At 38.7% G+C, this 26,117-nt stretch overlaps 4 protein-coding genes across 4 annotated transcripts; 3 read left to right on the top strand and 1 right to left on the bottom strand.

The window, feature by feature from the left end:
* The first annotated feature begins 3,839 nt into the window (after nt 1-3,839).
* Nucleotides 3,840-8,015, top strand: LOC122648144 (homeobox-leucine zipper protein GLABRA 2-like). The gene is made up of 11 exons (XM_043841396.1): nt 3,840-4,043; nt 4,138-4,403; nt 4,580-4,697; nt 4,790-4,987; nt 5,075-5,455; nt 5,648-5,749; nt 6,398-6,601; nt 6,699-6,873; nt 6,965-7,236; nt 7,321-7,407; nt 7,516-8,015. The coding sequence occupies exons 1-11, from the start codon at nt 3,963-3,965 to the stop codon at nt 7,894-7,896; spliced, it is 2,265 nt and encodes a 754-aa protein (XP_043697331.1). The 5' UTR covers nt 3,840-3,962; the 3' UTR covers nt 7,897-8,015.
* A 2,838-nt stretch (nt 8,016-10,853) lies between these two features.
* On the top strand, nt 10,854-18,679 carry LOC122648142 (eukaryotic translation initiation factor 3 subunit L-like). Its single transcript, XM_043841394.1, has 7 exons — nt 10,854-11,486; nt 12,845-13,176; nt 14,357-14,696; nt 17,608-17,756; nt 17,864-17,957; nt 18,241-18,312; nt 18,436-18,679. Exons 1-7 carry the CDS (start codon nt 10,935-10,937, stop codon nt 18,478-18,480), a joined length of 1,584 nt encoding a protein of 527 aa, XP_043697329.1. The 5' UTR covers nt 10,854-10,934; the 3' UTR covers nt 18,481-18,679.
* A 3,742-nt stretch (nt 18,680-22,421) lies between these two features.
* Nucleotides 22,422-23,392, top strand: LOC122648143 (photosystem I reaction center subunit VI, chloroplastic-like). The gene is made up of 3 exons (XM_043841395.1): nt 22,422-22,597; nt 22,697-22,823; nt 22,999-23,392. Exons 1-3 carry the CDS (start codon nt 22,470-22,472, stop codon nt 23,176-23,178), a joined length of 435 nt encoding a protein of 144 aa, XP_043697330.1. The 5' UTR covers nt 22,422-22,469; the 3' UTR covers nt 23,179-23,392.
* Nucleotides 23,393-23,897: 505 nt separating this feature from the next.
* On the bottom strand, nt 23,898-25,865 carry LOC122648145 (rho guanine nucleotide exchange factor 8-like; the record flags this gene model as incomplete). The annotated part of the gene is made up of 5 exons (XM_043841397.1): nt 23,898-24,675; nt 24,762-25,082; nt 25,172-25,432; nt 25,544-25,618; nt 25,714-25,865. Coding segments are annotated over 5 exons (1,253 nt in total), but the record flags the coding sequence as incomplete, so codon positions are not given.
* Nucleotides 25,866-26,117: the final 252 nt, after the last annotated feature.

The raw sequence follows: 26,117 nt of genomic DNA, 5'->3' as shown, positions 1-26,117 counted from the left end.
AATCAATAATTCAATATCTTCTTAATTGATGGGTTCTCAATTTCTAATCCTCATGGGCATTTGGAAAACAATTGCGTCTCCAAATGCTAGTGAGATGTTATTTCTTTTACGAAAATGCTAAGTTGACTTCATGATCAGGCAAATGACTTGACCGTCCATTGAATTAATTCAAAATGAAAATTTTGTTTTTAGTCACCATTATTTTATGAAAATTTTAGACCAATTTGGCATCCCATGTATTATTATAAAGAAAAAACCCTAAAACAAAATTTAAAAAGTTAAGTTGTGTTTGGTATACATTCTAGGTTGATTTTAAATTCTCGGACGATAAAAATAACTATTTTATCAATCGAGAATGTAACACTCAGAATGCATTCCAAGAATGTACCAAACATTGTCTTAAATTTAACTCAACATGAATTACTGGAAAAGCAAAGAACAAATTTCATAGGTGATAGAAGTCTATAAAAAAAATCACGATTATGAAATTAGTTTCTCGAAGTTTATTTTCTCTAGTGATATGCTTCACAACCGTACCCAATGCGCGAGGCTACCGCTACTGCATGATTTGGGGAGGGATATATGTATGCAGCCTTACACCCACTTTTTATTGGGAGGCTGTTTCCTTGTTTAAACCCGTGACCACCAGGTTGCATTACAACAACCTTATTGGTATGCTGAAGCTCGTCCCCAGCCTTTATCTACGCTTCCAAATTCATTATTTCAATAATGTTCACTTCAAAATATTCCCCCATTCCCCCCCCCCCTTCCTCTTAATGGATGTTGGGGTGGGGATATTGATATTGAAGTGAGGGTGGTTGAGTAAAGGTGTTTGATGTTAACAATTTCAGTTAATAGAATACGTCCTTTTTTTGATATATTCATCGAAGGAGAAAGTTTTTCTTTTCACCATAGGTGATGGGAAAATATACCCATCTAAGGTTATTATTACTACTTCCTATTGTATGAAGTCGATAATACCCTTTCCCCATTATCTCCTGATACTCATCCTAAGCCAAACCCATAAGTAGTGGATTCTCCATTCATCGTGAATGAAGGGAAATGGATCTTTATCCCCTCAATTTGTCTGTCCGTTAATTTCTTCAATTCCATCTAATAGGGGGACAGAAATGACCACCTTATACCCTGTCCGAACACACTGCCCAAGGTGGAGTCCACCTCCCTCTATTTAGAGGGAATTGAGGAAATTGACAGGCTGACAAATTGAGGTGATATTTTTCCAGGGAAACTACTCCTTTATTGAATTACTCCTTTCCACCCCAGAAAATTATCACCTCAATAGAAGGAGGTAGACCCCACCCCGACAGTGTGTTCGGACAGGGAATAGGGTGGTCATTTCCACTCCTATTAGATGGACTTAAAGAAATTGAGGGACAGGAAAATTGAGAGGATAAAGATCCTTTCCACACCCCCCCTCTTTCCGCCATCACCTCATATTTCTCCTCAATTTTTGCAATGACACTATGCAGCAAACCTTAGCACATAAGAAACCAATGCAGACTTATTAAAGTATGTAATCACTTTCTCATTCCCTTTTATAATTTAGATTCCTTGTTTTCACTTTAATGCTTTCCTAATGGATAAATAAAAAGGAATTTATAGGAATCAAGAAAAAAGAGAATGATAAAGTTGAAAGAAAAGAAAGGTTCCAAAAGGAATACACACAACAATGTTAATAAATTTCTAAACCACTAGTTTCTTCGATGCATGTGATTGTCACACAATATCTACCATTCCACAACTACTTGATTTAGAACAAAGAAGGCCCCAATACCATGTTGTGGAGCCTAAAATAATTGTAAAATCCTTAGGTCGAGGTTTATTGATCTTAATTCTTATGATTAAGAAAAATCCAATCTTTGTGATCGAATTATGTATAAACATTAAACATATAGATAATCATACTTAAAGTCAGAGAATTCTGCGTCAATGTAAGACCACCCCACTCATGTGGGCCCGAATTAGTTCACGGTTAATCAGAAGGTTGATCACATTGCCTCGAGTTTGGATCCCACGCCTCATGGACGGTGTAAGATGGAGTGGAATGGTTACTCGCAAAGAAGAAGAAGAACCTGATAGCCTGTTAGAAATCGAGGAGATTAGGTTTTTTTATATTGGATAATGGGTATTCTACAGCCAGCAGATTGGAATCTATATGATTATATAGGGGACCCACCTAATTAATGGATTCCAATCTGACTGTTTAAACAAGGTAAATTAACCTCTACCATTGATCAATTTTCTTAGCTTTACAAGGATTTAATTAGTGTATGTGACTCTATGCTTTACTTTGTCAAGAAATCTTAAGAAATAGTTTTTTGGTAACAAAGTCTTAAGAAATAGTTATAGAGTGAAGAGTCATAAATATAAATTAGAAGAATTTGGAGGCAAATTCATTAATTGCATTCACTACTTTCAACCCTTTAATTGGTGTGAGGACATCCAAAATATGATCAGAACAGAAAATTTTTGAGCGGGAAAATACCACACACATGACATGACGCCCCCACCTTAAACTTTTATTTCTTTTTCGCAGGTTAATTATATTTTTGGCTTGGCTTGGCTTGGGTTAGCTTAGCTTGGCTCAGCTCGGCTCAGCTAGCTGAAGTTAATACCCACCCTTCCAAGTCTCCTAACAATAAATGAAACAAAATGCTTATCTCAAAGCTTTTGTATGAGATACTCATCAGTAAGGGTGTCAATTCCAGGCCTGACTTAGACTCTCTTGTTGCAGCTCGACCCAGTCCGACCCTTTAACTTATAAGCTTTCCCTCTCCTTTCCTTCAAAAATTTTTTTTTTTGTTTGTTTTTTTGTTGGTCTTTGACATTTATTGGTTAGATTTAGATACACTTAACGTAGGTGAGATGAGACTTAGTTTTAGTTTTCAGATCTTACTTTGTTAGATGTGCTTCTATTTGGTGTTGTGTTGGTATTTTTTTATTACGCTCTACTTAGTTTGTTAGAAGTGTTTCTATTCGGTGTTGTGCTGCTATTATTTTTTCCTCTACTTACTTTGTTAGATGTGCTTCTATTCGGTGTTCTGCTGCTATTTTAATTGGGATAAGTTTTAATTGATTTTGAGTTGAGGTGTACAGTGAGTGTCCAATGGTGTGATGGTTTGAACTTAAAATTCTGGTTGCATGTCAATTAGTAAGCCCACACTGTTTAGAGATTGTTTAGAATTAAACGGCTCATTAGCCCGTTTTAGACCCGTTTAGCCTGAATAAGGCTGCCCCGATTAAAGTCCGAACACCGATCGATCGAAATGAAACCGTACCATGCCTACCCAAGGTAAGCCTGAATGCCTAAACGATCGAACACGATGTAGCCTATAAAATTGATGAGACTCGACTAGGCCTGACCGAGACCGATCAAGCCCGACCGATTGACACCCCTACTCATCACATGTTTGTAAGCTTTTGTTTATTTGTTTGTCTCCCTTATTTTGGGGGTTCTAATGGCTATTATCTAGGGCGGTGGATTTTGAACCTAGATACCGAAACTTCAAACCATGTCACCCAAGCCGGCTGTAAATCGGCTTAAGCCAAGTTAAGAGGTCAGTTCAAGTCAAGATGACAAAACTAAAAACAGAAAGGGAACGGTTGGGTATTTAAAAATTAACCACTTTAAAAGTTAGTTGTGTAGTGTCGCATGCCATGCCAACACACACACAGAGAAGACTCGGATCGATCAGTCTCCCTCTCACTGTCTCACATATCTAACATTCAACATCTACTAGCCCTTCTCTTTCTCTTTCTTCTCTCTCTGAAAAAGAGGATAGAGAGGATAGAAACTCTGAATTTCTTTGTTTTTTTGTCCTTAAATCTAACATACCCCACGAACTTCTCTCTCTCTCTCTTTCTCTCTCTAACCAGTAACAGAGCATAGCCATTGATGCTGCTTAAAAACAGTCCCTTCGTCATCCAAATCTGTAACCACCATGGTTTTGGACATGTCGAACAACCATCCTTCTTCTCGTACCAAAGATTTCTTCGCTTCTCCTGCTCTTTCTCTCACTCTCGTAAGCATTCTTTTTCTCTCAAACTCCATTAATTAATTAATTTATTACTTGGTCGTCTCTTTTTATTTTTTTCATTCCTTTGATCTTCTTCAAGGCCGGTGTATTCCGAGATGCCGGAACACCAGCGGCAACGAGGAGCCCCGAGGTGGAGGAAGGAGATGAAGAAAGCATTGGTGGTGGAGTCCGAGATGAGATGCTCGAGATTAGTAGTGAGAATACTGGTCCTGGAAGATCCGACGAAGATGGAGATGCAGATGCAGTACAAGACGATGATGATGCCGATGATGATGATAAACACAAGAAGAAGAAGAGAAAGAAGTATCATAGGCATACGGCTGAGCAAATCAGAGAAATGGAAGCGTTAGTTTCTTCATTTCTTTACTGGTTCACTGTTTTTTTTGTTTCTTTTTATTAAATGAAAGATTGAGTATATTTTTGAAGTATAATTTTGGTTTTTAACAGATCAATAGTGAGAATTGAAAAGCTTTTTATGAAGATTCACATTCTTATCTGTTCATTTGCATTGGTAATTGCAGTTTATTTAAGGAATCACCTCATCCAGATGAGAAACAAAGGCAGCAGCTGAGCAAGCAATTAGGTCTTGCTCCTAGGCAAGTCAAATTCTGGTTTCAAAACCGTAGAACTCAAATCAAGGTATTATATATTAGTATAAATAGTGAATTCCTTAGCATTGAGGATTTCATCTATTTCTCTTCTCGTAATGGTGACTGATAGGGGTGTTGCAGGCTATCCAAGAGCGACACGAGAACTCTCTACTGAAATCTGAAATAGACAAACTCAGGGAAGAGAACCGAGCCATGAGAGACACAATTAAGAAGGCCTCTTGTCCAAATTGTGGTTTCGCTACTTCTAGTAGAGATACAACAATAACCACCACCGAAGAACAGCAATTACGCATCGAAAATGCAAAACTGAAAGCAGAGGTTTGCAGATACCAAAATCTAACTACACTTTACTGTGAGATGTTAAATTTTGAAGGAAACTTGTAATTAATTAATCTCAATTTTTAGGTAGAGAAGTTACGATCAACCATTGGGAAATGTCCACCAGGGACTGTATCGCCTAGCTCATCATGTTCTGCAGGAAATGACCAAGAGAACAGGAATTCTTCAGACTACTATACAGGAATTTTTGGGCTTGAGAAGACTAGAATTCTGGAAATTGTGAATCAAGCCATGGAAGAAGTCACCAAAATGGCCATAGCAGGTGAACCATTATGGATCAGGAGTGTTGAGACTGGCCGCGAAATACTTAATTACGATGAATATGTTCGAGTCTTCGCCATTGATAATCCAAGCAATGGAAGGGTCAGGCGATCAATTGAGGCTTCGAGAGAGACTGGTGTCGTCTTTGTGGAGCTTCCTCGGCTTGTCCAAGCTTTTATGGATGTGGTAAGATTTTCATTCTTTCTCCATTTCCTCCTGACTGTATTTGAATTTAAGGTCCTTTAATTTCAGAACTCAATGGCTGGGCTAGATGGGCAGTTTCCAAATTATCAATTGCAAAGATAGATTAATTGATCTGCCTGCAAGTATCCTTTTGATTCATTTCTGTTTGCTCACAAGTTCATATCCATTTTGTAGAATCAATGGAAGGAGATGTTTCCCGGCATGATCTCCAAGGGAACCACTGTTGATGTTATTTGCAGTGGTGAAGGTGTAAACAGAAATGGTGCTGTACAATTGGTGGGTAATTTAGTATTTCAATCTATCATCGAAAAAAGGGGGAATGTTCTTTATGCCGCACTGCAGCCTGCGCCCAGGCACATGGGCAGCCTGTGCGGGGGCAGAATGGTCATTGCACCCACCCCATGTACCTGGGCGCTTGGGCGCAGGCTGTGCTGTGGAACAGAGAACAGCGCCCTCAAAAAAATTTAGCATTTCAACCATATGCTTGCGTGCGTGTGTATGGTGGAGGGAGAGAGAGAGTTTGTATCTAGGCCAGGATGAATCCATGCTCTTTAGCTGGGCTTGGAGTCTAGGACGCTGTGGTCCTAATATGAAAGTCTGATATACACATGGGCCGGGTTTGTGCATACTAAGAGCTCAAATTTCCATTTTTTTTTTTGTTCTCCCAATGAGAATAGAGGGTGGGCCTTGGTGCAACGGTATTATAGTAAGGTTGTTTCATTGTGACTAAGTGGTCATGGGTTCAAGTTTCGAAACAACCTCTCTGTGAAAGCAGGGATAAGGCTGCATACATTATACCCTCTCCAGACCTTGTAGACCACACCAATAGCTAGAGTATAATTAATTAAGCCCAATATTAATTGAAAATATCTTATATCTACCATTGAAAATTTTCTAACCTTTGTATCAGTTTATTGACATCAGATGTTCGTGGAGCTGCAAATGCTGACGCCTATGGTGCCCACAAGAGAGGTATATTTCATCCGTTATTGTAAACAATTATCTGCTGAGCGTTGGGCTATAGTTGATGTATCCATTGACAAAGTTGAACAAAATACGGATGCACCCAAATGTAAAAAACGCCCATCTGGTTGCATCATTGAGGACAAAACTAATGGCCACTGCAAGGTACATATATATAATTCAAATGTATTAATTAATGCTATTTACTTCAATCCAGTGTTTTTAATGATCTTTAATTCATGCAATGTTTCCTTCCGGCCAGGTGATCTGGGTAGAGCACCTAGAATGTCAAAAGAGTACAGTTCATACCCTGTTTCGTTCCATTGTTAATAGTGGTTTAGCATTTGGTGCAAAGCATTGGATGGCAACTCTGCAGCTCCAATGTGAAAGGCTTGTTTTCTTTATGGCTACTAATGTTCCCACAAAGGATTCACTTGGTAAGTTACACAATTTCTTCATGACTTCATCAATCATATTATCAAATATTTCAAATATTCTTGATTTGATCTCTTGAACCAACCCTGCTAGGCGTAGCTACTCTAGCTGGGAGGAAAAGCATTTTGAAATTGGCACAGAGAATGACATGGAGCTTTTGTCGTTCATTGGGTGCATCTAGCTTTCACACATGGACTAAGATCTCAACCAAGGGAGGAGATGATATAAGAGTTGCTTCTAGGAAGAATTTGAATGACCCAGCAGAACCTCAAGGGGTGATCTTGTGTGCAGTTTCTTCTGTTTCTTTGTCTGTCTCTCCTCATATCCTATTTGATTTCTTAAGAGATGAAACTAGACGAAATGAGGTGAGTGTACTTCTTAATTCATCTCCTCCCCTCTTCTTAATTAGTCATATAATCTTCATACTTACCAAATTAAATTGATCTCAGTGGGATATCATGTCAACTGGAGGTCCAGCTCAATCAATAGCAAACTTAGCCAAAGGACAGGATCGCGGTAATGCAGTGACCCTTCAAGTAAGTTCATCATCAAGAACTACTGGATGGCATGCTTAATTATAAGCTTAATTAGCTATACCTCAAGTTGCTTTGTTAAATGCTAATTAATTAACTGTCTTAATTCAGGCAACGAAATCAAAAGAGAATAGTATGTGGATACTTCAAGATAGTTGCATAAATGCTTTTGAATCAATGGTTGTCTTTGCTCCAGTCGACATTACAGGGATGCAATCAGTGATGACCGGATGCGATTCGAGCAACATTGCTATATTACCTTCAGGTTTTTCAATTCTTCCAGATGGGCTTGAGACAAGGCCTTTAGTGTTCACTTCTAAGCCAGAGGAGAAGACAATGGAAGGGGGATCTTTGCTCACTATAGCACTTCAAATCTTGGCAAAAAGCTCTCCTACAGCCAAACTAACTATGGAGTCAGTAGAAACTGTTACTACTCTTATTTCATGTACATTGCAAAATATCAAAACAAGCTTGCAGTGTGAAGAATGTTAGTTAATTTTTATGTTTTGTTACATACTTATTGCAGTGTCAAGATGGATAGTTTGCTTAAATTTCATCTTTTGTAACATAGTCCAACAACAAATTAAATTGTACAAGTGACACATCTATTCTTTCTTTCAACATATCTATTTAAATAGAAGTGTGATTTTTTTCCACCTAGGAAATGAAGTTGTTGAACAGCTTTTATCTTAATATGATGATTTGATTGTTAAGTTTTGGGGATAAAAAACACTAATTTACAGATTGATGGGCCTTCATAGAGGTATACTGATCTACTTTTTGCTTTTCATTAGTGACTCATATGCTTGATTAACTAGCCTGGTTGGTAATTACTGGATCACTATCGTCTCCTGTTTCTTGCCCGGTACAGTGGTCCAGTTCCTCTCATAGGGGGTGGGAAATGAGGACCTAACCCCCTGCCCAACACACTGCCCGAGGAAAACGTCATTTCCGTCTCCCTATTAGAGGAACTGGACCACTGTACCGGGTAGGGAACAGGCAAAAAAGACCCAGTCAATCTGGGCAGCGTGCAGCCATGTGCAGCACTTGAGATGAGGCATGCGCATTGACTGCCTTACCCCTGCTCGAACAAGGCGTTGGGCAGGGGGTAAGGCGGTAAATGCGCACCGCCTCATCTCAGGGGCTGCCCGGATTGACAGGAGCCAAGTCCGGATACAGGACAGGAAAAAAATTCACCCCCTTACCCAGTTCAGACACTGGAATGATGTACCCTCAACTTCAATGAGAAATGCTAAGCTATTTACGTATAGAGGTTTAATTTCTATTCCCTAGAAGTGACATATCGAGGGTTCCTTCAGCAAACAAACTGAAGTGATTTTGCATTTTATTCAATCTCGATTCTTGAGTAACAGTACATATTGTTAGCGGATACTATCAAATCTTTGGACAGATTGCATTTGATTGGAGGTGTTTATGGTCAGTTGTAAAAATGGGTAGGATGGTTGTATATATTGGTGGTGGGTTTTTCTGTTCGGTAACCCCATTTTGTTGAAGGGTGTCAGGACAAGATCTTTGAGAAATAATATCATTGTCACGCAACATAGATTGAAAATGACAAAACATATATTCCCCCCCTCCCCTAAATTGATGCGAAGGGTTTTTAATTTAGTTCCCAATTAGGTTTCAATCATCATAAGAAATTGAGTAAATATAGTAAAAACATCACACTTAGCCCGAAGAAAACACACTCAAGTAAAACGATTATAGTCATCCACAAAGAAAAGAAAATATTTATACAATTGACCATAAATACATCCAATCAAATGCAATCTGTCCATATATACACAAACAGATTTGGTAACATTCGCTAACACACGTATGAGTACATAGGTATTACAATATACACTTGAAGATCAGAGTGCAAAAATATATTCACTTTTCATTCATATTTTAATTATAAATCACATTTCATGTTTTTTTAATGTCTTTTTAATTAATAATCTTTGGGTTTTTACAAAAATTAATAAGAATTTTCAACTAGTGTAATTTTTTTTTTTTGTATTTATCCAATATTTCATAAGAAATTGATTTTTTTACTTCTTTCTCTCATTTTGATTTTAAAATTTTATGCCTTTTCATACTTTTTAAAATTGTTATTATTATTATTATTATTGGACGATATGGAGCTGATCTTAGGTCCGATCCCAAAAATGGCTTTTTCAAGCCTTGCAAACCGATCTGGATCAGTATTAGATTGGTCTTGGCTGAGACCAATACCGAACATCATAGTAAAATCTCTCTCTCTCTCTCTCTCTACCTACAACTGCCATACCTTCTTCTTCTCGCTCCCACATGAATCATAGCACCTTCGTGCAGATGATATATTAGAAGAAGAAGATGAAAAAAAAGAAAAAGAAAATCATCCATACCCAAAACATCATATATCAAGAAAAAGGAAAAGGAAAACATTCAATACTTAAAAAAAAACATTTAAAATAAAATTGCATTAAAAAAGGCATATCTGTGCATGAGGCTCTCGCAACTATAAGGTGTGAGAGGGGCAAATGTATGTACCCTTGTGCCCGCTTTGCATCTAAGTTGTTAACAAAAGAATCAAAAGAAATGATAGCCAAAACAAAACAAAACAAAACAAAGAAAGAAAATAAGAGACCCTATAATGGTGGACATTGGTGGAGGTTGTTCATAAAATTATCTCCTCTAGTTCCTACCCGGCCCAGTTCCCAGTGCCTGTAATAAGGGGGGGGGGGGGTGGACCCCATTGGGGCAAAGTGTTCAGGCAAGGTTAGGGTGGTCATTGCAACCCCCCTTTATTAGATGCACTGGGGGAACTGGTCGGACAGGGAACTGGAGGGGACAAAGATCCAGGTTGTTGCTTTATTAAGGTCTAATTAACTTTGTCTTCCATTGCTACAGAAAGACGAAACTAAGATCTCTATCTCTATAGTAGATAAAGAAACAAGTTTTGGCTCATACTGTGTTTATAATCTGTACCTAGATAGAGAAAAGATCGATTAAGGGCTAGTGAAATTGAAAATCCCATCCAAAACAATGTTCTTGTGCGTACTCTCATTGATCCCTGCACTGGTGCAGAGGTTACATGATCGATTAGCATTCTCTTGCCGCTTTCTTTATTAGGTTATTTTCTTTATCGGGTTCGGTAAGAATCAGGCCAAGCTTGGTCCTCCGGGCTAGTTCAAGCCGGCTCAGACCTGCCCCGGTTTTTCAATGTAGTATAACCTAAATCTGTTACGACTTATGACATGAACACACCTCTTGGCTCTTGTCCGACACACTTCTTCATCAGATCGGTAATCTCCGTTCGATTATTAATGTTCTTTTTGAACGGTCGAGATTATCTCTTATCCTATATGGGACACTTGGGCTCCCAGTCTCTCTCCGACTCTCCCTCATCGTTATTTCTGATCTCTGGTTGATAAACAAAAACCCTAATCGGCTAATCCTCTTCTTTTCTTGAAGCTCATTTTTGGGGTTTTGTAAAATTTCCAAGTTAAATCCTTTATCTGCCGACCAGAGTGAAAGGAGCAGTCATGGCGGCCTCTTACGACTATGACGACGCGGCCGGGTACGACGACAATGGCGGAGGTCACAGGCAGGAGCAGCAGGGGCAGGATCAAGGGTATGATCCTAACTTTGTTCCGGACTCGGTGAAGACCTTCGTGGTTCATCTTTACAGGCACATCAGGGAGAAGAATGTCTATGAGATTCATCAGATGTACGAGGGTTCGTTTCAGAAGCTTAGCGATCGGATGTTTAAGGAGAGTCCTTGGCCCTCAGTGGATGCGGTCGCGCCCTACGTCGATAACGACCACGTCTTCTGTTTGTTGTACAGGGAGATGTGGTTTCGACATCTCTACGCGAGGTTGTCACCTACGCTGAGGCAGAGAATAGATTCTTGGGATAATTACTGTAGTTTGTTCCAGGTTGTGTTGCATGGTGTGGTCAATATGCAGTTGCCGAATCAATGGTTGTGGGATATGGTCGATGAGTTTGTTTATCAGTTCCAGTCTTTTTGCCAGTACCGAGCCAAGATGAAGAACAAAACTGAGCAGGAGATTGCACTTCTTAGGCAGTACGATCAGGTATCACTCTTAATTAATAAAATTGGAAACGAAAAAAGATGGTCTTTTGCTTGCTTATTTTTATCTTTTTATGTTTTAGTTTCTGGTTGGACTGTACTGCTTAATATTCTCTTAAGTAGCTTGGATATTAGTAAATTTAGTTATTTGCTCGATTCGAAGTTCTAGTTTTGGTGATTGTCGTAGATAATTTTCCCGTTTTTATTTGGACTTCCTTTTCTGCTTGGTGGATGGCTCCGAGAAGAATTTTGGGTTGAGTCTCTCTGCAAATATTAAAAAAAAATTTCTTTCCTAAACAATGTTCAAAAACTTGTCTCAAGACCACTGCCGAGAACTCGGCGAGTTTTATGTTTTTATTTTTATTTTTGGTCTCAGTAATGTTGTTTCGGTGGGCAGATAGCCACAGTTGGCTCCGAAACTTTAAGGGAGGCTTGTTTTAGGCTTAATAAACACGTTTTAATCTTCAAATTGTAAAAAACTACCCAATTTGGTGTGTAAAATTATCAATTCTACACATTGTTTGAGTACTACGAGACATAATTGGCAAGTAAAACAAGTAAATTATGCAATTATTGATGAAGACACATAATATTGAACAATTATTTAAGAAATATATTTACAGACTTAAAGTTTCTGCTACAAACCCTACACCGTGAAGTGTTTACAATGCATATTACATAGACACCCAACAGTGAACAATACATTAGTCATATGCACCCTACTTCACTAGTCTTCCATGTCCCAACTCCCAATAGTTGAATGTAGCCAAATCTTCCACAATAAGCATCAATCGATTTCTTCGTAGTGATGTGGCAACCTCTAATATGGCCAAAAAAAAAAAGATCCAAGCTTTCCCCCGTCTCTAGATCCAAAACCATGAAACTGTCGAGTTTCCTTCGAAATGGGACGAGTTGCTGCCTATTTATAAGGTGGTTTGTTGCATTTCGGCGAGAATTCGGTCGAGTTTCTCGAAACAATGTCGATTTGAGATCTCAAGCAGCTCGAGATTCTCGAGTTTTCCGATATCTCGCTGAGATCTCGACGAGTTTTAGAACTATGTTCCTAACCATTTATGAATTTGTTATTGGATCTATTTTCAGTATGATGCTGGTGTTTGTTGATATCACTTATGCTACTTGATGGCTTACTTCTGAGGTTCTCCTATCTATCATATCTTTTCAATATTTCATTTGCATGGTAGGGATGGCTTCAAACTTGTGCTTCATCAAACACTCAATGAGAATGTAGTGTACACAGATGAACTCTTGTTGGGGCACTTTATATGCTTTCATGCATCTTGCTTTTGCAGTCTTCTAGATAAGTTCACAAAGACCAAGTATTATACATTTATAACTTTACAGGCTTGGAATGTGTATGGTGTGCTCAACTATTTGCAAGCACTCGTGGAGAAGTCCATGATCATCCAGATCTTGGAGCAGGAGAAAGAAGGGTTGGAACAGTTCACTGCTACTGATGGGTATGATTACAATGGCGGAAGCAATGTTTTGAAGGTGTTGGGTTATTTCAGTATGGTGGGTTTGCTGCGAGTTCATTGTCTTCTTGGTGATTATCACACTGGTCTCAAGTGTTTGCTACCCATTGACATCAGTCAACCTGGTGTTTACACCAGTGTTATTGGAAGCCACATAACTACCATATACCATTATGGGTTTGCCAACCTTATGTTGCGAAGGTATGTGTTGCCTCTTGGATTTATGTCCATTTCTGCTTTGAACTTTGGATGTTCGTATTTCTTTCTTTAATTTAGTAAACGGTGGTCGGTTACCTTTTGTTCCCCAGGATGTTTTCATGATCTAAGTAGTAATGCCCCATTTTGTTCATAATTCCATTTTGACGTAGTTTTAAGTTTTTCAATTCTTAAATGCTACTAACAGTACCATGTTAGATCATACTTATTGGGGGGAAAAATTGGAAGAAGCAAATCTTGGCATCATGAAGGATACCGAAGGGGCTTTTATGCTATTAACAATGTCATAGGTTTTCAGTTTGGTGGGCGGGGGGGGGGGAAAGAAGTCTGAAGTTTTCTCGTTGAACTTCATGTTACTCATGGACTCACACTTGGACTCACACTTTAGTAGTAAGAAGTGGCAGGAAGAAGTGATTCAGGAAAAATAAGGTAGAAGAAGATCCAGGAAACATATGGACTTTACAACTTTGAGATATGGATTCTGACTTTGCCCCTCCATTAAAAAGCGACCTCAAGAATTCTGCTTGAAAACAATTACTATATTTCTTCCTATTTGATTAATGTGACTGACAAATTTGTAATGAAACATTACTAGTACAAAGTAAGTGATTTTAGATGGAGTCATGGCAGAGCTAAGTAGCAATTGATGACTTATGCTCTTGGGAGGGGGGGGTTAGAGTATTTGAATGGAAGGTACTGGCAGCATAACTCACTACATGAACTGAAAAAGTTGAATTGATGGAGACATTTCAATAGTATGTGATCGAAGTTTGGTAATGTTACCTGTGGGCATTTAGTGCCTGCATTTTCAAACATTGCATAATTATAAGTTAAAATTGGGTAAATCTCTAGTGAATGCCTGAAATAAAGAAATCTGGAAATGATAGTATTGACCCAGCATAACCACTTGTCCCTATTTATTCACCAGGCCATACTGAAAGCCTCCCTTGTGGGGTTTTTAATTGTAACGGAAATAAAGAAATCGGGAAAGCTAAAAGTGTTCTTCATTTTTTATATGCTGTACCTCCAGTATTTTAGTTTTTCTTTTTAATTATTTTGATATTTGACGCATCTCTTGATACTCTATCTATTCAGTTTATACTGTGTTTCGTATTGTAATGTTTTTGGCGATCCAGCACCAATATGTTAATTAGCTTTTCTGCAGGTATGTTGAGGCAATACGTGAATTCAATAAGATTCTTTTGTACATCTATAAGACCAAGAATTTTCATCAGAAATCCCCACAATATGAGCAGATATTGAAGAAGAATGAGCAGATGTATGCCTTATTGGCAATTTGTCTCTCTTTGTGTCCCCAAGTGAAACTTGTTGAGGAGAATGTAAACTCTCAATTAAGGGAGAAGTACGGTGAGAAAATGATAAGGATGCAGAGATATGATGATGAGGCATATTCCCTGTATGATGAGCTTTTCTCATACGCATGTCCCAAGTTCATAACCCCATCAGCTCCAATTTATGAAGAACCTCTAGTAAATTACAACCAGGTAAAATTTCCTGGCCCATGCCTTTTCCCTTATAATTGGAGAAAACTTTGTACTGAATCAGGATCTTATTATTTTGATCCAAAAGAGTATTGACCAACTGTTATGTATTTCTTTTTAATTTTTATGGGAGGGAGTTCCCCATGACACCAGTGTGGGAGAGGAATCTGAACGCCACACTTATGGCAATGCAGAAAACGGTTTCATCCGTATTTGGGCTCACATGGTCAGAGCAGGAGAGAAAAATAATAAAGAACCCCTTGTGAGAGGGAAGTAGTACCCTGGCATCGTGGGATTTTCCCCAATTTTTTATATTAAAGATTACAGTTAGACCTTATTATGCAGGTCTTGCAGATAACAGTCAACTTAGTTAGGGTTCAATTTAATCTGCAAATTTTCTCTGTATTTCGTCTTTATTTTAACATAATAGTATTGTGGCATCTTGGCTTAAGATTTGCGTATTTTCTTCCTCATTTTCAACTCTGCATTATGAATATGTGTTCATGGTATGCTCAAAATTTTCTATTCAAAAGGCTGTAGCTGTTTGTTTGCATTTCTGATCAAATTAGTTTCTTACTCTGTGAGCTAATGAATCTCTTAGACATCTGAACACCTCTCTTTGATGTAAGGCTAATTTACAAAGTAAACTAGCCCCAATAAAACCTACAATAGGCCAGTAACAGTTCCAGCAAAGAGTCAATGACCAGCAGCTAACTAGGATGCTGCAGGCCCAAACAGGGGGATTATAGGGCCAGAAATAACCCAAACCAGAATTAGAAACTAGAGGGCTCGAATGGGGTTTGTATCCCCATGGAGCCGGGGTCCAAAACAGATGAAGGGATGCAAAAAATCCCTGATTCAAAAATCTTTCTAATTCTGAGATCTCAACAGAATATGAAATTAGAAGGTTAAGGGATTCAAACCAAATCAGACAGCAGAACTTCACCAAACTTGGATCGAGTGGAGAAGGTGTTGAATGAATCTTATGCTCCAAAAATCAGCCAATCCTGATGGCAGAATGTTGAGTTATGAAGAGGGCTTGAAAATTATAAACCAGCCTTCAAAATAGAAGGTTATTGGAGAGATCACTTTGGCCAGCAGTTGGGGAGGTCAAGCACAGTCGAAGGAAGGGCAGAATGTGTTCTCAAAATGCGTTAAATATGATCTCAAATGGATCACTGGTTGCTGAGTTCTGAAGTCATGAAGTTGCAGCAGGTTCTATTGGAGAAAACTAAACTGCAGGAGATGTAGACCCTCAATTGGTGGTGTAATTGGCAGCAGCAGTGTTGGTTGTTTGATCAAGGTTGCAATCAGGCCTTCACAGATGTAGCAGCAGCACTTGGTTGCAGTTGCACAGTAGCAGGAGCAGCAAGGTATCGAGTAAGGGAAGAAGAAGATAGAAGACAAGAATAAGGGGGATAGGGTCAGCTCACTCAGCCTCTCACCAGGACACAAGTTGCATAAAAGCAATATTCATTCATCATCATAAATTGTTGGGAGGCTCCTAAGAGCTCATACATATTTATAGGCAGCAATATCTTGCCCCTAAAGAAATAGGAAATAGAAACTAGGAATTGGAAACTAATACAAAAGGAAACTATTGAAAATAGAAATTTCTAAATAAAAGCTAAACTTAGGGAAGACTAATAAAGACTAAAATAACAAAAAGGAAATAACAAACGGAAACAAAATCTTCTAGAAGCTGTCCCATCGATCCTGGAGTGGCTTGCTGTCCAAGGCTTTTAGAATAGAACCACACATAATCAAAGCTAGGCCCACAATACTGTTCACGTAAACAGTAGCTCGGGTACTGTTCATGTGAACTGCAACCATTTTTTTTGAAATTTGTTTGTCTTGTTCTTCATGCTTTGATCTACATCACTATTTTTTTGTTTTTTTTTTCTCGGGGGGGGGGGGGGAGAAGGGGGGTTGAAGGATGTCTATATGAACACTTGAGATTGTTTTCACTATTTTAGTTCAGTTGTCTAGTAATCCTTAAGGTGTAAATGATTGAAGAAGCTTTGTCCATTGCATTAGGTGGATGAAATGGAAAGTTAGTTTGTTGTTTGTTGTATGGCTAATGCGCATACATGTGAAACTGAACTGAAATTTTATGACAGAGCTTGAGACCAGTTGTGGAAGCAATGTGTCACATTGGAAAAAAATGATCTGGGGTATTGATATGGATGTGAGGAAACTAGAACTGATGTACTTTAAAATTGAGTTCGTGCTAACGATGGGTGATAGTACATTTGTGAGATGGTTTTGTCATGTGAAACAAAGATATTATGCCAACCCCAAAGAGTTGGAGCAGGGCTTTGTTGAATATTTTTTTTTTATCTCTTGGAAACAGGGCCTTATTGAATTTAGTTTGGGTTCTTACAAACATACAATTTGTCTCACGTGGGGTGATATATATGATGGAAATATTCCTACTTCTCACAGCTCAGTTGTCTATCCCAATTCCTAAACACCCCCCCCCAAATTAAAAAAAAACTAAATAAATAAGAATAAAATAAAAAATCTTACAGGTAAGATGAGATCTGTTTCCTTTTGTTTTAATGCTGAATCTTAAAAGTCCAAGAGAGTGTGAGGATTAATTTCTCTGTTGTTTGTTGAATTAAGTGGCCATATAAGTTGCTGTCATGTTATGTTGTGTTACTTGTTTTCTCTTAACCTTGAGGTTCTGGATCAAGCTTGGTTCAATTTTTTGTTTGGATCCAGCTGATCAAAATTCCATGTTTTCCAAGGAGATTGGAAATTTTGTTTTAGCCTTTAGACCCCATAACAAGAAATAACTATTTAGTTTCAGTTGTTTCTGTGTATTTAATTCGACTTTGGGCATGATGATCATGAACCACAGTGTCTAAAGTTTCAGATAGTTAGACGATGGTATCTGTGTCTTTTTTTGCAGGATGCTTATAGGCTTCAGTTGAAGCTGTTCCTTTATGAAGTGAAGCAGCAGCAGTTATTGTCTGGTGTTCGTACCTTCTTGAAACTGTACTCAACAATTTCTATTGGGAAGCTTGCTACTTATATGGAAGTGGATGAGTCCACTCTCAGGTTGAGTTTTTATCATTTGGACAATGATTGCATTTGGACATTTATATCTGATTTCTTTTTGTACTTTCTATAATTTTCTGAGACATTTATTCGGGGCATACCTACAGGACGATCTTGATGACTTACAAGCACAAGACGCATGCTGTTGACAGTGATGGAAAGATTATCTCCAATGCGGATGTGGATTTCTACATTAACGATGTATGTAATTGATTCCATCAGTCTACTTTTCTGTTGTGTTTGTGGAAAAGTGGGCCTTCCTATATGTTTGTTTTTTTGGGTAAAAGGCCCTCGTCTAGGTTCTTGGGCTGGAAATAGAGGATTTGTGTAGTCTAGGTAATCTGTTCAATGTTTGGCTGAAGAAGCTAGGTATTTGTTCAAGAAAGCTGTATACTTCAATTAACCGTAGGTTTATGCAATTTAAATCATCAGAACTGCATTTTTTTTTTTCTGTATTTAACCGGAGCTGTGGCTGTTAATGCAGGACATGCTTCATGTTGTAGAATCCAAATCGTCAAAGCGTTATGGTGACTACTTCATACGCCAAATTGTAAAGGTCTGCTACTATTCTTGCTTGTTAGTTATTGATGCTTAAGGTGTCCTCCCTCTTTCTTTCTTTCCTTCTTTCCAAACTTGCTGATGCTTTCTTTTGTATCCGGTATTGATGTGTCTTGTACAGCTTGAAGAGATGATCAATGATATGGACAGAGTAAAACTGGAGTGAATCCTTCATTTTCTTCATCCACATTCTGTCTGAGTCATGGGGGGGTTTGTTTTGGTCTGGGAGAGAACAAACAATTTTGTTATTCTATCATCATTACATTGTATTTGCCCCCCTTGCTTTAAACAAGTGAACTTAGGTAGGCTAATGGATGTAATTTATTTTATTTTCTTGGGATATTCATGGTAATACAAAAACTGCTGGTTGGTTAAGTCGTTTCAACTCTCAGAATCCAAGTTTATTGAAGGATTTGATACGGGCTTTGCTAACGAAACTTACTCAAACTTACTATGGATCAGGATCAGGAAACAAAGTCAGATATTGCAACCTCCTTGTGAATAATTCCTTCAACTCCCTTTGGGAGAGATAATGGGAGTCCCAAATAGGAGATAATCTTAAACGTTCAAAAAGAACATTAATAATCGAACGGAGAGTAACGATCTAAGGGGAGGGGAGGGGAGGGGAGGGGGGGGGGGTTCATCATGTAAATAAGTCATGTAACTCATTTACTTAAGCCGACTTGAACTAATAATAGCCCGGACAAAGTTTGGCCTAATTCGTACCAAGCCCGATAAAGAAAAGAACCAAAGAAAGAAAGAAAGAAAGAAAGAAAACCTCAATACATCAGCTTATACGAGACAAGAATTCCCTCGTATGAGAGAGCCAAAACTTGTTTCTTTTATCGAGATCTTCTTTCTGCTCTGCCTCTGCTGCTCAGATCACTGTTTCATCTTCATGCACTTCTTATTCCATGAACCTGTGAGTAAGGCGATGGAATGAAGAATTGCAAGAAGACGAAGCTGTGATCTCTGCAGTGATAAAGCAACAATCTCCACGTACCATTAATGTCCTGAGAGAGAGAGAGAGAGGGTTTCTCTCTTTCTTAATTTTTTTGTTTTGTTTGGTTTTGGCTAACCCTTTATTTAGATTCTTTAGTTAATTACTTTTATAATGTGATTTCCTTTTCTTGATATATGACTTTCATTTTTCTTCTTTCTTCTACTGATGTATCTACCTGCATGAAGAGACTGAGATTTCCAAGGAGCGAGAAGGAAGAAGGTGTGACACAGTTGAGAGAGAGAGAGAGAGAGAGAGGAATAGGGTTTCGCATACACTAAGTGTACGTGTGTGCAACTGGAGCAAACGCTACCAATTTCATCTCATCTTATTTGATCTAAAAGCTACAAATGTGGCGGGTGACAGAAGAATTTCATCTCATTTTTCTTCTTTCTTCTACGATACGATACACAGGGTTTTAAAACGTGGAATCCGCTACTGAATCCGCCGAAGATCCCTTGAATCGGTCCTTAAGGGGTAGAAATCAAAACCAAACTGTATAGGTTTTTTTTTTTTTGATAAACGAAACCTGAACCATTTATTAAAACGGTTTCTAATCCTTTATATTTTTTATAGAAATGATTGTAAATTTAACATTAAATTGAATTGTTTATTGTTATAAGTTTTTTTTATTGTTTATTCTAATCATTAATGGTTTAACTTATTATATATTAATTGGTTAATCACCGATTTAAATGTTTCGGTTTGATTTAAAACATTAAATAAACGATCTCAACTTTTAAACCAAAATCGAACCATTTTTAAATGATTTCACTATTTTGGTTTAAACTACTCTCAGTTTCAGTAAACAATTTCGTTTTTCGTACCCTTTATAAATCTACTTTTTACATAAATATATATCTACTATCCCTTATACCTTGTTTAGTTGGTTGGGAAGTGGGAAGTGATGTGGTGGATAAGTAGTGAAGAAAATCTTAAGGAAAGGTGAGGAAAAGTTGTTTACTTTCTGATGAGTCATAGTTCAAATCAACCAATCCAAGGATGACATGTGGAAGATCAGGCCATAACCGATCTAACTAGGTCAACCAAAGTAAACTGTGTAGAATGGAAAAGCGCACGAATCTGTCATCGAGTCGACTCAGATCAGGCTAGTCAACTTAGGTCGGTCTCAGAACTTTAAATGCCTAAGACGGTTAACTAACGTAACCACGAACCCTGGCTGGGTCAAGGTCATGCTTCCTTCATGACTACTAACCTAACAAGTGTCGAGCCTAGAAAGCAACACCTAGGACTATATGAAGTCAAGATTATTGTCCATAAACAAGGAGTTCACACACCGATCCAGTAAATCGAAGCTATAAATAGACACACCTAACCCAGGTAAGGGGGACTCTCTTGGCTTATTTCAAGCTCTTAGAATTAGAGAGTAATCTGTTGCAGAGGTCTGACTTAGGCATCGGAGTGTACTAACTGACTCGAGTCGACACTCTCTTATCTGGTATTGTTTACCTATGCAGGTCAGCTTGGCCAAATGGACGACGGGTCAAATTTCGCCGCAACACTTTCCCACTACACACTCTTCAAAACTCACCCAAACATACCAAAAAATGGAAAATGCAGCTTTCGTTGTTTAACTATTCCTACGGTTTTAAGAATAATGATTCCGATTCTGATCTGCCTTGGCCGATATTTATGTGGATAAGCTCTAAAAGGCATTAGAACACCAATTCCGGGGTGGTGGGATCCATCTGGAATCCAATCCCGTGGTTTTTAAACCCTGATTATTCTTGTTTCAAAACCCCATAACATGTGAGGTCCGTGCCCCTAACTTACCCACCCTTTTGAATATAGAAAACCCACATATCTTGTTACCACCTCCTTTCCCTCATTTGACAAATGATCGAAACTACCTTTAATTGCTATCAGACCCATTCGAACGTCAACATTCGTGATGAAGGGATTCTCCTGTTGGAGGAAATTAACATGCCCCATACGCGTTTCTGTTTTTTTTTTAATAGTGGTAGAAACAATGTTTTTCAATTTTACCATACAAAATTACTTCAAATTCACAGAAACACAAAAAACTGTTTCTGACTCAGAAACAGTAAAACGTTGCCATTACAAAGCCTTTGATACCGATACCAATAAGAATTCGCATCTCAAATACCATCTTTTTTTTTTTGGGGTGCACTACCGTCCCAATTGACATTGGCGCAGAATGAGCGAATGAGAATTTAATTTGCAAATTTTATAACTCAAAAAAGGAGAAGATTAGGGATTACGTTTTTGGACCATGTTTAATCGGAAAATTATCTCTTCTTGTTTTCTGCTCGGCTCAATTCCCCAGTGCCTCTAATCAGAGGGGGTGGACTCCATTCAGGCAAAGGTGTTTGGGCGGGGTGAAATGGCCATTGCGCCCCCCCTTTTATTTGGGGCATTGAGGAACTGGGCCGGACAAGAAACTGGAAGGGATAAAAATCCTGTTTAACTAGAGATCAAAAAAATAATGATAAAGAGTCCTAGAGGGAGAGTCGGAGTGAAAATGGGAGTCCCAAATAAGAGATAATCTTGACCGTTCAAATATAACAATAATAATCGAACGGAGAGTGCCGATCTGATAAAGATGTGAGTGAACACATACATCGTATGAACTATGAAGGGTGTCATAAACTCATAAAAACACTGGTTTACATTGCCCAACTCCCAAATCATTCTTATTTCATTTTCCCTATAACTAAGAGCGAAAAACTAGTGTTTTGATCCTGCATTGGTCTGATACGATTGATATGTATTGATATTGATATCATCAGCGCCCAATACCGGTACCAATATCGATACCAAAATCGATAACCGATATCCATACCGATACCGTGAACTATATTTCCTTCACTAAATAGAGTATAGCTCCTCAATTTTCATGACTTCCTATCACACTAATAAACAACTGATGGAGTGAGCGGTCGAACCGTTTGTGGATCATTTGTGAGTGGCTTTAAAGAAAGATAGGCTTATCCACCAGGACGCTACGTGTCACCCTCTAAATGGGATTCCATTGATCTCTCAAGAAAAAACCCAGCTCGCCACGTGGCTTATCCAAATCCGAGCAAAAGATCGAGCTAATTATTTCTACCGTCTTTGCCTACTGAAGTCAAGAAGGAAGAACGAACGCCTCTGTGGAGAGAGAAAGAAGACCAATGGCGTCTCTGGCAACCATAGCATCTTTACAACCGATCGCCATTAAGGGCCTTGCCGGAAGCTCCATAACCGGTACTAAGCTCTTCTGCAAGCCAACTCGCCGGAATGTGACCCGCACGAACCTTAGGTAACCCACCCAAATTCTCCTTAATTGAGTAATTTTGGATTCCAAACTCGTTGGCTAGAATTGGGGTTTTGGTAGGTTTTGATGAATATGTGTGTACAGATCAGGAGCAGTGGTGGCCAAGTACGGTGACAAGAGTGTCTACTTCGACCTGGAGGACATAGGCAACACTACTGGCCAATGGGATTTGTACGGCTCCGATGCTCCTTCTCCCTACAACTCTCTCCAGGTCTTGTGAACTAACTATGATGTCCTTTCTTCACTTCTTAGATGATTCAATTGAGTTGCAGGTTATGCTTTTCAGATTTGCATCTGTTAGAAGGAAACAATCTTGAACAGCCCTTTTCTTTCATGTGTAATTACTTAGTTAAGTCTAGTGAATTTGTGTGAAATTGGAATTGCAGAGCAAGTTCTTTGAGACATTTGCAGCTCCTTTCACCAAGAGAGGCTTGTTGCTCAAGTTTTTGATACTAGGAGGTGGTTCTACCCTTGCCTACCTCAGCTCCACTGCCTCAGGGGACATTCTACCCATCAAGAAGGGCCCACAACTACCTCCTAAGCTTGGACCACGTGGCAAGATCTAATTGTTGAGGAAAGGATCCACATCCTTCCCTACTCTTTCCTTTGTTAATAGGATTAGTATATTGTCCTTTTTGTTTGTGTTCAACATGTAAGTAAGTATGTCCAGGCATTCTTGAGACCTTCTTTCTTGTTATTTAGACTTTCAAATTTGGGTATTGCTTTGATTTTGATCTTTGTTGGTTTGTGGTTTCTTAGTTGTATAAGTTACCTGATAATCATAGTTGTCAAGGCGGCGACACCTAGGCATCCAGGCGCCTTGGTCACCTTGGTCGCTAGGCGAGCCCTTGGGCGCCTTGTTGGTGTCACCTTGCGTCCAAGCCCCCTCCAACGCTTTGGGTTGCTTATATGCCAAACCCAAATGCCCATCTGTTTGTCTTCAGTTGGCACAAATACTCACACAATGCCCAATCCCTTTTCAACCAAATCAAATGGAGCAATATATTTAACAGTGCCAATGGATCATGAATGTGGGCATGACCAAAATAATTTCTGTGATCAAATAACCCTAAACCACTGTTTGGAAATGTTCTAGTGACACTTTCCTGATGTTTCTGGTATTCCTGGTGATGGACACATAATTTTCTAAGCTTGAGCAACCAACCTAGTCAAAAGAAACTAACAGGTGCTAGTTTATATTCAGATATGTGTTATTAATTATTGGAAGTATTATAATTAAACAATCCCATATAACTAGGACAGTGAAAAACTCTGCTGCATTCAGTGTGGAAGACTAGAAATGTAAAAGGCATGGATTTTCTCCAAAATAATGGTAAGAATAGACAGAGATCAGTAGCTGCAATTCTACTCAGGCAATTACATCCGGATAGGATACAGTAGGAAGCATTACCCAAGTGCATCAAACCCAACAGTATCCACAATAGGAATGAAACAGTAATAAAACTGACCACTGTTCAAAATGACTCCTTTGTGGGGTCTGAATATTTACATTGGGAATTCAAGCTCCTCTCAATCTCTTTACAGATTTTCTCTCTTTACACTCTTTTCTCTCCTTATATCTCCCTTTCTTTTTCTCTCACTTTCTCTATAGTTCTGTTTCAATGACGAGCAGTTGGACTCCTCACACCACCCAAGTTCTCAAGCTTCTCTATGTAGGTAGTTTGCTTGTTGGTCACAATGTTAGCAAGTTTGCTTGCAGACTTCTCATCATCATCTTTACAATTTTCCTCTAAATTCTCTGATGAATCTTTCTTTTGATCAATTTCTCCTTGATCCAAATGCCAACCCATGAAGTCCGATAATGTCATTGAGGTAGGTGTCTCTGCTGAATTCAACAACTCTGATTCTTCACCAGGGCCTGAGAACTTTACTGGTTCCACCACTGGAAGGGACTCCACTGAAAGTTTTCTTTTTGACTCAGCCAGCGATGGATCTTTAGCGAGGGAATCAGCATAAAGAACATCTTCAATTCTGGACATGACAGTGAAGGCCAAGCTTTCAAGTATCCTCGAATAGCTCTCTAGAACAGACTGTCCTACATCCTGTGTATTTGAGGTCTCTTTGAGCTTGTATACATAAATAGAAAATAATGAAGAAAGATAAGACAATGTAAGTTTCATGTTCATACCCGGTTGTATTGGATCTTACTTATGTCAAGTGATGACTGTGGAATGCCAGGGAACCTCTGTTTTATAAGGATTAGAATGCTCTCTGCTCTCTCTTCAAAGAGCTCCCTCTTTTCCAAGCTCACTGCTGAACCCCACGAAGACTTGCCATCTTTGTTGTTCATCTTCCTCTTCCAAATTACAATGGATGCCTCAATCCTGTTCTTGAGGTCTAGGATCTTGTGCTCTGTTGAAAGGTCCATGGTGGAGAGGAATTGCTCTGGATCAAAATATTCCACTGTAATACTCCGATATATAGAGTCCCCAAGGCTTGCTCTCCCATTCTAACACAAAATGGAAAATGAATAAACAGATAGGAAAAATCAAGAATGTACAAATGTTCTATGAAATGCAGGGATATTGCTCCTTTTACCTTTGGGAGGGATTCAATATAGTTTTCAGGAATTGCCATTTCTGATAGAACCTGGGCATTTATGGCCATTGCTGCTTTTAGTACTTGGTTCACAGATTCCTTTTGGAACTGCAGCCATCTTCTTGATACATCAGATAGCCCTTCTGGGGGGACCTTAGCAGTAGGTAGCCACCACTTGTCATCCTTCCTACTTTCAGCATCATCAGCATCTCTTGACACATACCAGAACTCATTCTGGTCCTTGAAGTTATCTAGGTAATCCTGTTAATCATGCAGAAAATGGAAAAGAAGGGGAATTTTTTTAAAACATCAGTAACTGTTAGCCTCTCTAGTTCCTAACCATTGAAAATTATAAAGATATCAGGTGCTTACGATGAGCATGGCATCAAGTTTCCGCAGGGCTGGGATATTCATATGCAGATCATTTCGTTGGCATGTTATCATTATCTATTTGATCAAGAGAGGATTATTACGGTGTGAGAAGCAACCCAATATATATGATAAAATTGATTGAGAGAGAACTTCAGGGAGAAGTATTTCACCTCCATTGTTCCATCTTTGGTTTGCTGTTGGGAAGGGACCAATTCAACAATGTGATCAGTGACAGATAAGAGCCAATCAATTTCTTTTCTCCACCTTCCTTTCCTCTCAGCAGGCATGGGCTCTAGTCGCCGTTGTTCACCAAAGACGGAAGCTGTATAAATTAGAAAATGGAGAAATTTCACAAGCCATTAAATTTTCCTGACCGAAAATACAATGTACCCTACTCATTTTCAGGAAACAGGTGCTTCCGAAAATTCTAAATCCATATTTCAAATTATTGATGAGACCTTGTATTTTCTTGATTTTCAAATAATAAGAAAACATATGCAGTCTGTGTTCTAGAAATATATGAAATAAATAGGGTTCTATTTCTTTCCTTCTGCTTTATTATTTAGCAAAGTTT

This window comes from Telopea speciosissima, unplaced genomic scaffold (genome assembly GCF_018873765.1).
Source record: "Telopea speciosissima isolate NSW1024214 ecotype Mountain lineage unplaced genomic scaffold, Tspe_v1 Tspe_v1.0506, whole genome shotgun sequence".
NCBI classification, from domain to species: domain Eukaryota; kingdom Viridiplantae; phylum Streptophyta; class Magnoliopsida; order Proteales; family Proteaceae; genus Telopea; species Telopea speciosissima.
Note: the sequence above shows the minus strand (reverse complement) of the source record. Positions and strands in the feature narration are given on the sequence as shown.